General features: G+C 47.6%; 2 protein-coding genes across 2 annotated transcripts in view; one reads left to right on the top strand and one right to left on the bottom strand.

Moving 5' to 3' along the window:
* Nucleotides 1-301: 301 nt before the first annotated feature.
* On the bottom strand, nucleotides 302-6,858 carry LOC133021937 (bone morphogenetic protein receptor type-2-like). The gene is made up of 7 exons (XM_061088950.1): nucleotides 6,533-6,858; nucleotides 5,558-5,699; nucleotides 3,665-3,853; nucleotides 1,723-1,917; nucleotides 1,538-1,645; nucleotides 1,337-1,425; nucleotides 302-988 (listed from the first exon to the last, which is right to left on the bottom strand). The coding sequence occupies exons 2-7, from the start codon at nucleotides 5,613-5,615 to the stop codon at nucleotides 731-733; spliced, it is 897 nt and encodes a 298-aa protein (XP_060944933.1). The 5' UTR covers nucleotides 5,616-5,699; nucleotides 6,533-6,858; the 3' UTR covers nucleotides 302-730.
* A 3,304-nt stretch (nucleotides 6,859-10,162) lies between these two features.
* LOC133021983 (myosin light chain kinase, smooth muscle-like) overlaps nucleotides 10,163-13,453 on the top strand; it is a 33,421-nt gene continuing 30,130 nt past the window's right edge. Inside the window, exons 1-5 of the mRNA XM_061088997.1 lie at nucleotides 10,163-10,300; nucleotides 11,524-11,731; nucleotides 11,975-12,020; nucleotides 13,135-13,300; nucleotides 13,396-13,453. The exon at nucleotides 13,396-13,453 is cut by the window's right edge and continues 108 nt beyond it. Coding sequence (XP_060944980.1) covers nucleotides 10,163-10,300; nucleotides 11,524-11,731; nucleotides 11,975-12,020; nucleotides 13,135-13,300; nucleotides 13,396-13,453 — 616 coding nt within the window. The remainder of the gene's footprint in view (nucleotides 10,301-11,523; nucleotides 11,732-11,974; nucleotides 12,021-13,134; nucleotides 13,301-13,395) is intronic.

The raw sequence follows: 13,453 nt of genomic DNA, 5'->3' as shown, positions 1-13,453 counted from the left end.
GAGACACAGACAGAGAGAGAGAGGGAGGGAGAGAGAGAGAGAGAGAGGGAGAGGGAGAGGGAGAGAGAGAGAGACACAGACAGAGAGAGAGAGGGAGGGAGGGAGAGAGAGAGGGAGAGAGAGAGAGAGAGAGAGAGAGAGAGAGAGAGAGAGAAGAAGTCTTTATTTACTTTAGTTTTTTTTACTTTCTGTCAGATACATTAGAACTGCTGAAAATGTGATAATAATGTGTGTGTGTGTGTTTGTGTGAGAGTGAGTGTGTGAGTGCATGTGAGTGTGTGTGTGTGTGTGTTTTTGTGAGAGTGTGTGTGTGAATGTGAGTGTGTGAGTGTGTGTGTTTTTGTGAGAGTGTGTGTGTGTGAATGTGTGTGTGTGTGTTTGTCTCCAGACAGGAAGCAGTAGGCGTCGTCTCTTCTTCCTGAACAATAACAAGACTAATGGAGTCAGAGACGTGGACGTGACCGAGGCCGAGCTGTGCAAACAGCAGTTAGCGCCTCCTACAGGCTGCTCACGTCACTACAGCGATAATATGAAAACACCTTAATGATCTGCAGTGGTTACAGTAATAACATGGTCTCTCTTAAAGTTGATCAGTAGTTGGTTATACATTTGCAGAAACATTAAAGTCTCTAATGTCTCATTCTGGTGTTGTGTTTACAATCACTGAAGAAGTAAAGACAATTCATCAGGCTCCAACGAACGAGCAGAGCTAGTGAGCGTGAAGCTAAAGTTAGCATCCACGTGTAACTCTTACGTGAGGATAGAACTCCATGACGATCAGGAACTCCGGCGTCCCGTCGGCGCTCGTCCTCTCGTCGGCCGACAGGAAGCGGCTGATGTTGTCGTGCGGCTGCAGCAGAGGCAGGCAGTAGATGGAGCACTCGTTAGCAAAGTTCTGCCGGTTGGCCGAGCTGAAGACTTTCACGGCCACGCAGCGCTCGTTAAGACTTCCACGAAACACCACGCCGTAACGACCTCGACCAATCAGCTGTCAGGACAGACACACAGCGAGGCGGAGTCAAGGTGCTCCTCAGGTTCAGATCAACATCCTCCAACATTCAACTTTTATACTTTTATACTTCATTCATTTTAACAAAAACGTCATTTTACATTTACATTTACATTTTATATATACATATATTTTTTGAATCACTTCATCAGTCTCTTCCTCTTTTGAATAGAAACAGTTCATCCTCTGTTTTCAAGGCTCAGACCCTGATGATGTCACGTTGATGTCATCAAACAGCTGGGGAGAGAAACATGTTGAGGAATCTCTGAGAGACAAGACGTCCTGTGGAATGTGGGTGTGTCCCCAGAGGTCAAGGGTCAGATTTACCTGCAGCAGTTTCAGATTGACCAGATCCACAGACTCAGCGTTCGCCGCCTCCAGCGCGTCGAGCGCCGCCAGGGCGTGCTTCTGTTTCCCTGGAGACAGACAGACACACACATGTCACTGAAAGTTAATAATCTAGTTGGTGTGTGTGTGTCTGTGTGTGTCTGTCTGTGTGCGTGTGTGTGCGTGTGCGTGTGTGTCTACCTCTCATCATCCGGTATCCCAGGAACAGTGCCATGATGAGAATGGCTGCTATGGCAACGGTTACCAGAGCGACAAGCGCTGTCTCCTCTCGCGTCAGCGGCTGCTGATCTGTGTGAGGACGACATCATCATTACCACAACTGTGATGTCATCACTCAGACGACACACACCGAGTCTCACACACACCTGTCTGTCTGTCACCACTCTTCATCAGTCTCAGGGCGGGGGTGTCAGCAGTGGGCGGGGCCTCGGTGAAGTTGGCGTTGCAAAGGTCGCGGCTGCAGCAGCAGAAACGGTAGCTGCCGTTCTGGATCTGAGAGGGCGTGGCTGTTACCAGGCAACGGTCACCATGACACTCCTGCTGGTCACCGGCCCAACAACCTGAAGGAAACAAAATCATCAACTTCACTTGTCCCCCGGAGGACAATTCAATTAAAAATGAACTTCTTGTAATGTCAATAAACATCTGGACTCACAACACGACCTGACGATTTCAGAGATGAGGACAGGTGTGGACAGACAGATGTGGACATGAATGATGTGGACAGACAGATGTGGACATGAATGATGTGGACAGATGAAGACAGACAGATGTGGACAGATGAAGACAGACAGATGTGGACAGACAGATGTGGTCATGAATGATGTGGACAGATGAAGACAGACAGATGTGGACATGAATGATGTGGACAGATGAAGACAGACAGATGTGGACAGATGTGGACAGACAGATGTGGACATGAATGATGTGGACAGATGAAGACAGACAGATGTGGACAGATGTGGACAGACAGATGTGGACATGAATGATGTGGACAGATGAAGACAGACAGATGTGGACAGATGAAGACAGACAGATGTGGACAGACAGTTGTGGTCATGAATGATGTGGACAGATGAAGACAGACAGATGTGGACATGAATGATGTGGACAGATGTGGACAGACAGATGTGGACAGACAGATGTGGACAGACAGATGTAGACAGACAGATGTGGACAGACAGATGTGGACAGATGTAGTCCGACAGATGTGGACAGACAGAGGTGGACAGATGTAGACAGACAGATGTGGACAGACAGATGTGGACAGACAGATTTAGACAGACAGATGTGGACAGACAGATGTAGTCAGACAGATGTGGACAGACAGATGTGGACAGATGTAGACCGACAGATGTAGACAGACAGATGTGGACAGACAGATGTGGACAGATGTAGACCGACAGATGTGGACAGACAGATGTGGACAGACAGATGTAGACAGAAAGATGTGGACAGAGGTAGACAGACAGATGTGGACAGACAGATGTGGACAGACAGATGTGGACAGAGGTAGACCGACAGATGTGGACCGACAGATGTAGACAGACAGATGTGGACAGACAGATGTAGACAGAAAGATGTGGACAGAGGTAGACAGACAGATGTGGACAGACAGATGTGGACAGAGGTAGACCGACAGATGTGGACCGACAGATGTAGACAGACAGATGTGGACAGACAGATGTAGACAGAAAGATGTGGACAGAGGTAGACAGACAGATGTGGACAGACAGATGTGGACAGACAGATGTGGACAGACAGATGTGGACAGAGGTAGACAGACAGATGTGGACAGACAGATGTGGACAGAGGTAGACAGACAGATGTGGACAGACAGATGTAGACAGACAGATGTGGACAGACAGATGTGGACAGAGGTAGACAGACAGATGTAGACAGACAGATGTGGACAGACAGATGTGGACAGACAGATGTGGACAGACAGATGTGGACAGATGTGGACAGACAGATGTAGACAGACAGATGTGGACAGACAGATGTAGACAGACAGATGTGGACAGATGTGGACAGACAGATGTGGACAGACAGATGTGGACAGACAGATGTAGACAGACAGATGTGGACAGACAGATGTGGACAGAGGTAGACAGACACATGTGGACAGACAGATGTGGACAGACAGATGTGGACAGACAGATGTGGACAGAGGTAGACAGACAGATGTGGACAGACAGATGTGGACAGACGTGTGTCGTAGCAGCACATCCAGGTGTGTGAGGACACTAGTCATGTGACCTGGGACGGGGACGTGTCTTGTCTCATTCCCTGATGTCTCTGTCTCACCTTGATTCACCAGGTGCATCTCGCTGTCTGCTTGTTTTTCCCACAATCCATAGCAGCGCGAGCCGCGGCTGCAGCGGACCGTGCCGTTCTCTCGTACCACTCCTCGCAGCTCATGGGCTGGTCCATTGTGAGGCCCCGCCCCCTGCAGGTTGTCGGTGAAGGCACACTCGATGTCCTCAGACTGAAGAGCTGCAGAGACACATCATTACACTGACTGTCAAGAAATAATAACTCATCAGTAGCCCCCCTGGTGGCTGGCTGCAGTATAGGTCATAAACGACCCCGTGACCTTTCCTCCAGCGCCGAGCGCCCCCCTGTGGTGTCCGCCGCACAACCGGAGACCTGCATGCTCACCGTTGTCATTTCAGTTGTTAACAGTTTTTATTTGTAATTTAAAAAACACGTCTGAGAAATGTTGATATTCAGCATTTTATCAGATTACCACACCGACTGCTAGCATGCTAACCGCTAGCCTGTGTGGGTTGTTCACCCTGACCGTTAACATTCAGGGGGGGGGCTTTAATGTGATGGAGCCAGGAGACTGTTTAGTCTGACACACACACACACACACGCACACGCACACGCACACACACACACACACACACACACACACACACACACACACACACACAATCACAATGGCTAATGAGTGTGTGTCTTATCAACAGCATCACAACTAAAACACAAACTGGCTCAGACTGGCTGGCGACAGTGTGTGTGTGTGTGTGTTGTAGGAAGTCAGTATTTATATAAGCCGTTCAGGATGGTTGTGTGTGTGTGTGTGTGTGTGTGTGTGTGTGTGTGTGTTTTCTAACTTTGCTGTCGAGTGCATGATGTAACTGAAGTCTTTCTAATGTTAGCTAACGATATCACTGAGTCAAGTGTTAGCAACATCTGTTTGTTAGCTTCTAACGGGAGGCGTGTGAAGCTAACAGTTTACCCCTGTTATCAGTCTTTGTGCTAAGCTATGCTAACAGTTTTCCTGTGCTGTCAGTGCTAAGCTATGCTAACAGTTTTCCTGTGCTGTCAGTGCTAAGCTATGCTAACAGTTTGCCTGTGCTGTCAGTGCTAAGCTATGCTAACAGTTCTCCTGTGCTGTCAGTGCTAAGCTATGCTAACAGTTTGCCTGTGCTGTCAGTGCTAAGCTATGCTAACAGTTTGCCTGTGCTGTCAGTGCTAAGCTATGCTAACAGTTTGCCTGTGCTGTCAGTGCTAAGCTATGCTAACAGTTTGCCTGTGCTGTCAGTGCTAAGCTATGCTAACAGTTTGCTTGTGCTGTCAGTGCTAAGCTATGCTCACAGTTTGCCTGTGCTGTCAGTGCTAAGCTATGCTAGCAGTTTGCCTGTGCTGTCAGTGCTAAGCTATGCTAACAGTTTGCCTGTGCTGTCAGTGCTAAGCTATGCTAACAGTTTGCCTGTGCTGTCAGTGCTAAGCTATGCTCACAGTTTGCCTGTGCTGTCAGTGCTAAGCTATGCTAGCAGTTTGCCTGTGCTGTCAGTGCTAAGCTATGCTAACAGTTTGCCTGTGCTGTCAGTGCTAAGCTATGCTAACAGTTTGCCTGTGCTGTCAGTGCTAAGCTATGCTAACAGTTTTGGGGTTAGGGAGGAGATGATGACTGACCGGTCGGTGCTAAGCTATGCTAACAGTTTGCCTGTGCTGTCAGTGCTAAGCTATGCTAACAGTTCTCATGTGCTGTCAGTGCTAAGCTATGCTAACAGTTTGCCTCTGCTGTCAGTGCTAAGCTATGCTAACAGTTCTCCTGTGCTGTCAGTGCTAAGCTATGCTAACAGTTTTCCTGTGCTGTCAGTGCTAAGCTATGCTAGCAGTTTGCCTGTGCTGTCAGTGCTAAGCTATGCTAACAGTTTTGGGGTTAGGGAGGAGATGATGACTGACCGGTCGCAGCAGGAAGCAGCAGCAGGACACACACACACAGAGCAACTGGAGCGGCCATGTTGGATCCAGCTCGCGGGTTCGATTCTGACGACGTCACAGAATCAGTGAAACACACGAGGTCGTCCCGGACGCTTCACATCACCTGGAGAGGAGCACACACATTTTATACACATCATCTTCTTCTTACACATATCATATGATTCATATATATTGAAAATGAGTATTTTGTCTGTTATACACTAAACAATATTGTCATAACATGTGTATACTTTGCATATAAGAACATAATTCTATAATGTTCCCAAACACATTCACAGTGTAAGTCTATGATATTTGAAGTGACACATTTTGAATATATTAATGTGATGCAGAGTGAATTCATTTAAATACAGAGACATTTATTCTCTTTAATATTTTTAAATGAAAACATCTGTGACCTTCACTGAGAATCAGCTGGAGCTTCGTCTGCAGGTACATGTACACCAAGTGAAGTACAAGTACAAGAAGCTGCCAGGGAGTGGTACACACACACACACAGAGAGAGACACGCACACACACACACACACATAGAGAGACACACACACAAACACAGAGACACACACACAGAGACACACACACACACACAGATACACACAGACACACACTCATACACACACGAACACACAGACAGATACACACACACACACACACACACAGACACACACACACACGCAGACAGACAGATACACACACACACACACACACAGACAGACAGAGACACACACAGACGCACGTACACATCCACACGCGCACACACACACACACACGCACGCACACACACACATACAGACATACAGACAGAGACACACGCCCACACACACGCACGCACGCACACACATACAGACAGACAGAGACACACACACACACACATACAGACAGAGATACACACACACACACGCACGCACACACACACACACACGCACACAGGGTTCTTACCGGTGAGGAAGACTCTCTCTGCAGGAGATGATGAAGGTCTCTGTCTGTGCGGATCAGGTGCAGGTTCTCGGGTTGATCCGGATCAGTTCTCTCGTTGATCCGGATCAGTTCTCTCGTTGATCCGGATCAGTTCTCTCGTTGATCCGGATCAGTTCTCTAGCGTTGATCCGGATCAGTTCTCTCGTTGATCCGGATCAGTTCTCTAGCGTTGATCCGGATCAGTTCTCTCGTTGATCCGGATCAGCTCTCTCGTTGATCCGGATCAGTTCTCTAGCGTTGATCCGGATCAGTTCTCTAGCGTTGATCCGGATCCGCTGCAGTTCTCTTGACAGGATGAGAAAATGCGCAGAAACGAAGCTGCGCGGTTTCTCTGTCAAAGTAGAAGCACCGCAGCAAGAGGACTTTCCGGTCCACACTCTCCAAAGTAAAAGCCTGATAATAAATCAAAACATTTTATAGTTTAAATATTTGATACAAACGCTCAAATAACATTATTTTAGTATTTTTCAGATATTCTGCTGTTTAAATTTTGTTTAAATTCATTCTTAACCATTGTTTCTATAATTTTTCATAGATTTAGTGTTTTGTATTCTGTAAATTAAGTGTTTGGCAGCTGATGTTTTATTTTGAAGTATCCGGAGTTCACTTCCTGATGTGAACAGAGACATCAGAGTCTGTGATGTCACATGTGACCGTTAGAAGTTAGAAGATGTCCTTGATGAGACAGGAAGTGTCTCTGCTCTGCCTCTCACCTGAAGGAAGCTGCTGTGTGGTTCATAAACTCTGAGGACAGATCTCCAGAGTTTATATCTAACATCTGGAAACATCTCAAGACTCGACACACTCCACCAGCGCCACCTTGTGGCCAAGGTGTCTGAGGACGTCTCTAAGTGGAACTGGACGTTTTATGCTTAATGTTATTGTTGTGCATTTGATAATAAACTCTTGAATCTTGAATCATGTTCCTCACATGTTCCTGATATGTTCCTGACATCATGCTCCTCACATGTTCCTGACATGTTCTGGAGGTTCATGTATGTTAGAACACAAATGTCTGAGGTCAGATGATACAAAGTGTTGGGATCCCAGAGGGGGCGGGGCCCTGCTGCTGCTCGCCAGCAGGGGGCGGGGCCCTGCTGCTCCTCGCCAGCAGGGGGCGGGGCCCTGCTGCTCCTCGCCAGCAGGGGGCGCAGTGGTGAATGATCTGATTGTTCAGGTGAAGCTGCTCAGACTGAACTCTGTCATCGTCCAGTCCAGAAGCAGAAGAAGCAGAAGAAGCAGAAGAAGCAGAAGAAGCAGAAGAAGCAGAAGAAGCAGAAGAAGCAGAAGAAGCAGAAGAAGCAGAAGAAGCAGAAGAAGCAGAGAGGTGAGTTTCTTTATTTACCTTCAGCTCCTGCACCATCAACGTGTGTGTGTGTGTGTGTGTGTGTGTGTGTGTGTGTGTGTGTGTGTGTGTGTGTGTGTGTGTGTGTGTGTGTGTGTGTGTGTGTGTGTGTGTGTGTGTGTGTGTGTGTGTGTGTGTGTGTGTGTGTGTGTGTGTGTGTGTGTGTCATCTTTAAGAGTTAGATGTTAAGTTTAGTTAGGAACCACGTCAATGAGTGTCCTCACTAAGACAGTAGTACAAACACGTGTGTTTCCTCTGGTTCTCTGACTGATGGAAACATGTTACATGTGTGTTCTCTTCTTCATGTGAACATATGAAGAAACATGTTTCATTAGTGTTCACTGCTTCATGTGAACATATAAAGAAACATGTTACATGTGTGTTCACTTCTTCATGTGAACATATAAAGAAACATGTTACATGTGTGTTCACTGCTTCATGTGAACATATGAAGAAACATGTTACATGTGTGTTCACTTCTTCATGTGAACATATAAAGAAACATGTTACATGTGTGTTCACTGCTTCATGTGAACATATGAACACACACACTCCTCACAGGTCACACACAGGGAGAAACACACAGGGGAAGTTGGTTCATTAATAGAATGAGTGATGCTGCTGTGAACTAAATTCTATGACAGTTTTTTGAGGAAGAATTTGTATGATTTATTATGACACTTGTGAAAAATCTACATGTATGTGTTGAACATGGCTCATAACGCCACCTAGTGTTTCTAACAAATGTTTACGTCAGTAAATCATGAGATTTATAGATATATGAAACAGTTAATGTTCTCCATTCAAAGCTGTGAGAAGCGGCGTCCGGCGCTCAGAGGAATCGGCGGTTTAGGATGTTTGTGAAACGCTCGACTGACGTGAAGGAATCTCCTCTGATTAAAGCGCCGGCCCCTGGAGCATGCTGGGAAGTTTCCTGTGTCTCACCTGTGGTCTTTCCTGAACGTTGTCTAGTGATTTGCTGTTGTTGGATCCAGTCACGTGTTGTATTGACAGTCCAGCGGATTGTGAGACGTGTATTCAATTTCCTGTCAGTTTGTGGGTCACACGACGTTTGTGACTTTGTGTCTCTGCAGAAAACTTCTGATTTGCAGTTTCCAACTTTGTCCTCAGGAGGCGCCACCCTCATGTCCTGATGTAGATGAACAGCAGCACATCATTAACGTGACTAAGTTAATGCACGATTGTAAATCTAAATGATAAGGTCTTAGAGTTCGAGCTAGCTTCTGTTAGCTTCTGTTAGCTTCTGTTAGCTTCTGTTAGCTTCTGTTAGCTTCTGTTAGCTTCTGTTAGCTTCCGCAGCAAAGAGACGTAGAAACTGTTTGATCACTTCACTGATTCACGTGGAATCTCAGAGTCACAGAACCGACGAGTGTTTGACCTTCTGGTTGGAAGTGGTGGAGCCCACAGAGAGTGGTTCAGTGTTCGGGGGGGGGACAGAGCAGGAGTGTTCTCCAGTGGAACCCGTGGAACTGTGTGAAACACTGTGTGTGTTGAATGTGAACAGACACTAAGTGTATTTACACAGCAGCTGTTTGTGTTTGTTCGGCAGCAGGAGAATGTGAGCAGCATATCTGATGTGTGACTGATGTTTGTTCAGAAAACAGATTAAACGTCGAGTCCTTGAACGCAACATGAGCCCCCCCCCACCCCCCCAGAGTCCAGCTCAGTGGTGATCAACAAGTCAACCAATCACAGCGCAGTCTTTGTCACAGTAGGTCTTTTGTCAGATGTTTAAAATAATTGGTCATCAGTGTCATCAAATGATGTCAGAACCTTGTTAATGTGACATCATCTGTGATGTCATCAACAATTAACCTCATAGAGCAATCAGACTTGATATAGAATCATATAGAATCATATAGAATCATATAGAATCATATAGAATTCATATAGAATTCATATAGAATTCATATAGAATCATATAGAATTCATATAGAATCATATAGAATTCATATAGAATTCATATAGAATCATATAGAATTCATATAGAATCATATAGAATTCATATAGAATCATATAGAATCATATAGAATCATATAGAATCATGAGGTTTTATTTTGAAAGAACAGGATCCAAGTCACCACAGGGGGCGCTGCTCAGCTGCTGTCGGGTCCGACCTGCAGCGAGTCACATGTTGTTCACACACACATGATGTTTTTGTCTTCATGTGTCTGACGTGTTCATCACGCACACACTGTTGTTGTGTTGTGTTGTTGAACGGCAGGATGAGCTCGTCCAGCGTGTCACCGGGGGGGGGGGCCTCAGCGGGGGGGGGCTCCTGTGGAGAGGAGCCTCCAGCCTTCGTCCTCCCTCCTCACAACGTCCGGGTTCCCCTGGGAGGAGACGCCCGACTGGAGGGCAAGGTACACCTCCATCACAGCAAACACACAACACACACTTTGTGGTAACACACATTTCAGATGTTCACTGAAGAGAAGCTGAAGAGACGGATTAACATAGTTTCAGTCTTATGACCCACAACATCCTGATGTGAGGCAGTGAGCTGCACACAGACACACAGAGAGACACACACACAGAGAGACACACAAATAGAGACACACAAACACACACACACACAGAGACACACACAAATAGAGACACACAAACACACACACACACACACACACACAGACACACACACAGAGACACTAACACACACAGACACACACACACAGACACTAACACACACACACACACACACAGAGACACACACACAGAGAGACACACAAACACACACACACACACAGACACACACACAGAGACACTAACACACACAGACACACACACACAGACACTAACACACACACACAGAGAGACACACACACAGAGAGACACACAAACACACACACACACACAAATAGAGACACACAAACACACACACACAGAGACACACACACAGAGACACTAACACACACAGACACACACACACAGACACTAACACACAGACACACACACACAGAGAGACACACACACAGAGAGACACACAAACACACACACACACAAATAGAGACACACAAACACACACACACACACACACACACACAGAGACACTAACACACACAGACACACACACACACAGAGACACACAAACACACACACAAATAGAGACACACAAACACACACACACACACACAGAGACACTAACACACACAGACACACACACACAGAGACACACATAGACACACACACAGAGACACTAACACACACAGACACACACAGACACACACAGACACACACAGACACACACACAGAGACACTCACAGACACACACACTGAGACACACACACAGAGAGACACACACACTGAGACACACACACAAAGACACACACACAAAGACACACACACAAAGACACACACATTCGCTGGATGTTATGTGTGGATGTTTGTGATGTAACAACTGGAACCATTAGTGAACAAATGGAGGCATCTGATTGGCTGATTGTGAGGTTCTAACTGACACCCTGTGTGTGTGTGTGTGTGTGTGTGTGTGTGTGTGTGTGTGTGTGTGTGTGTGTGTGTGTGTGTGTGTGTGTGTGTGTGTGTGTGTGTGTGTGTGTGTGTGTGTGTGTGTGTGTGTGTGTGTCAGGTGTATGGTCATCCTGAGCCTCAGGTCACATGGTACAGGGAGGGGAGGGCTGTGATTGGCGGAGAGCGCTGTGTCCTGGTGAGAGGTGGGCGGGGCACCTTCAGCCTGGTGGTGGGCGGAGTCAGAGAGGATGACCTGGGACGTTACACCTGTAAAGCGACCAATCACGCAGGGAGCCGACAAGTTACCGTGGAGATTCTCCTGGAAGGTAATGAATACTGCAGTACTCCAAGTACTACTCATACTGTCAATACTACTGTGATCCATAGCAACAGATGAAGTCGCTGCTAACGAGTTCTGATAGAACCAACTCGGCATCCATCTTTAACTGCCCTCATGTCTGTCAGCTGGTCTGACACACAGCGCCACCTACAGGACACTGCAGTGAAACACTGTGAGGTCACATGACCTGGAGGACCTTTGTTTTCTGAACCTGTTTCTCTCCCTGCAGAGGATTCTGGGAAGAGGATCATCCTCCCGTCCTCCATGAAACCAGGGTGAGGTCCTGACCTCTGAACTCTGACCTCTGAACCTGACTCCTGACCTCAGAACCTGACCCCTGAATTCTGAACCTGTCATCTGAACCTGATCTCTGACCTCTCAACTCTGAACCTGTCCTCTGACCTCTGAACCTGTCCTCTGACCTCTGAACCTAACCTCTAAGCCTGACCTCTGACCTCTGAACCTGACTCCTGACCTCTGAACTCTGAACCTAACCTCTAAGCCTGACTCCTGAACTCTGACCTCTGAACCTGACTCCTGACCTCAGACCTCTGAACCTGGCCCCTGAATTCTGAACCTGTCATCTGAACCTAACCCCTGACCTCTGACGTCTAAACATGTCCTCTGAACCTGACCTCTAAGCCTGATTCCTGACCTCTGAACTCTGACCTCTGAACCTGACTCCTGACCTCAGACCTCTGAACCTGACCCCTGAATTCTGAACCTGTCATCTGAACCTAACCCCTGACCTCTGACCTCTGACGTCTAAACATGTCCTCTGACCTCTGAACCTGTCCTCTGACCTCTGAACCTGACTCCTGACCTCAGACCTCTGAACCTGACCCCTGAATTCTGAACCTGTCATCTGAACCTGACCTCTGACCTCTCAACTCTGAACCTGTCCTCTGACCTCTGAACCTGTCCTCTGACCTCTGAACCTGACCTCTAAGCCGGACTCCTGACCTCTGAACCTGACTCCTGACCTCAGACCTCTGAACCTGGCCCCTGAATTCTGAACCTGTCATCTGAACCTAACCCCTGACCTCTGACCTCAACTCTGAACCTGTCCTCTGACCTCTGAACCTGTCTTCTGAACCTGACTCCTGACCTCTGACGTCTAAACATGTCCTCTGAACTCTGAACCTGACTCTTGACCTCTGAACCTGACCTCTAAGCCTGACCTCTGAACCTGACTTCTGAACCTGACCTCTGACCCTGTCCTCTGAATCTGACTCCTGACCTCTGACCCTGTCCTCTGACCTCTGACCCTGTCCTCTGACCTGTGACCACTGAACCTGACTTCTGAACCTGACTCCTGACCTCTGACCCTGTCCTCTGACCCTGACCTCTGACCTGTGGTGTGACACCATGGGTCACTCTTGGTTGCAGGGGGCGCACTAACACACAGATGTTGGAGACCAGGTCCAGCATCTGGGCTGAGAGTCCGCCCAGGTTCATCAGCAAGCCGGGCCGGGTCCACGCCGAACCGGGGCAGAGCGGGAGGTTCTCCGCCAAGGTCACCGGACGACCACAGCCCCTGGTCACATGGCACAAGGTGCGTTCTGTGATGGGGTGGAGCTTCTGTCTGTGTTTGATTGTTTTGTCTAAAGAGGGGGTGGAGCTTCAGGTGGTGTGGTTGTTCTGTTGCAGGAGGGGGCGGGGCTTCCTTCCTGTGGGCGGGTCAGTACATACGAGCGCTCGGGCCTTC

The sequence above is a fragment of the Limanda limanda genome, chromosome 16 (genome assembly GCF_963576545.1).
Source record: "Limanda limanda chromosome 16, fLimLim1.1, whole genome shotgun sequence".
NCBI lineage: Eukaryota > Metazoa > Chordata > Actinopteri > Pleuronectiformes > Pleuronectidae > Limanda > Limanda limanda.
The sequence above is the reverse complement of the archived record's forward strand: the minus strand, read 5'-3'. Positions and strand labels throughout refer to the sequence as shown.

Coding starts and splice junctions, on each gene's coding strand:
- LOC133021937 (XM_061088950.1), bottom strand. CDS start 5,615: ATGGCCGCTCCAGTTGCTCTGTGTGTGTGTGTCCTGCTGCTGCTTCCT. Junction 1,646..1,722: donor GAGTGGTGACAGACAGACAG/GTGTGTGTGAGA, acceptor GTCCTCACACAG/ATCAGCAGCCGCTGACGCGA. Junction 989..1,336: donor TCAATCTGAAACTGCTGCAG/GTAAATCTGACC, acceptor CTGTCCTGACAG/CTGATTGGTCGAGGTCGTTA.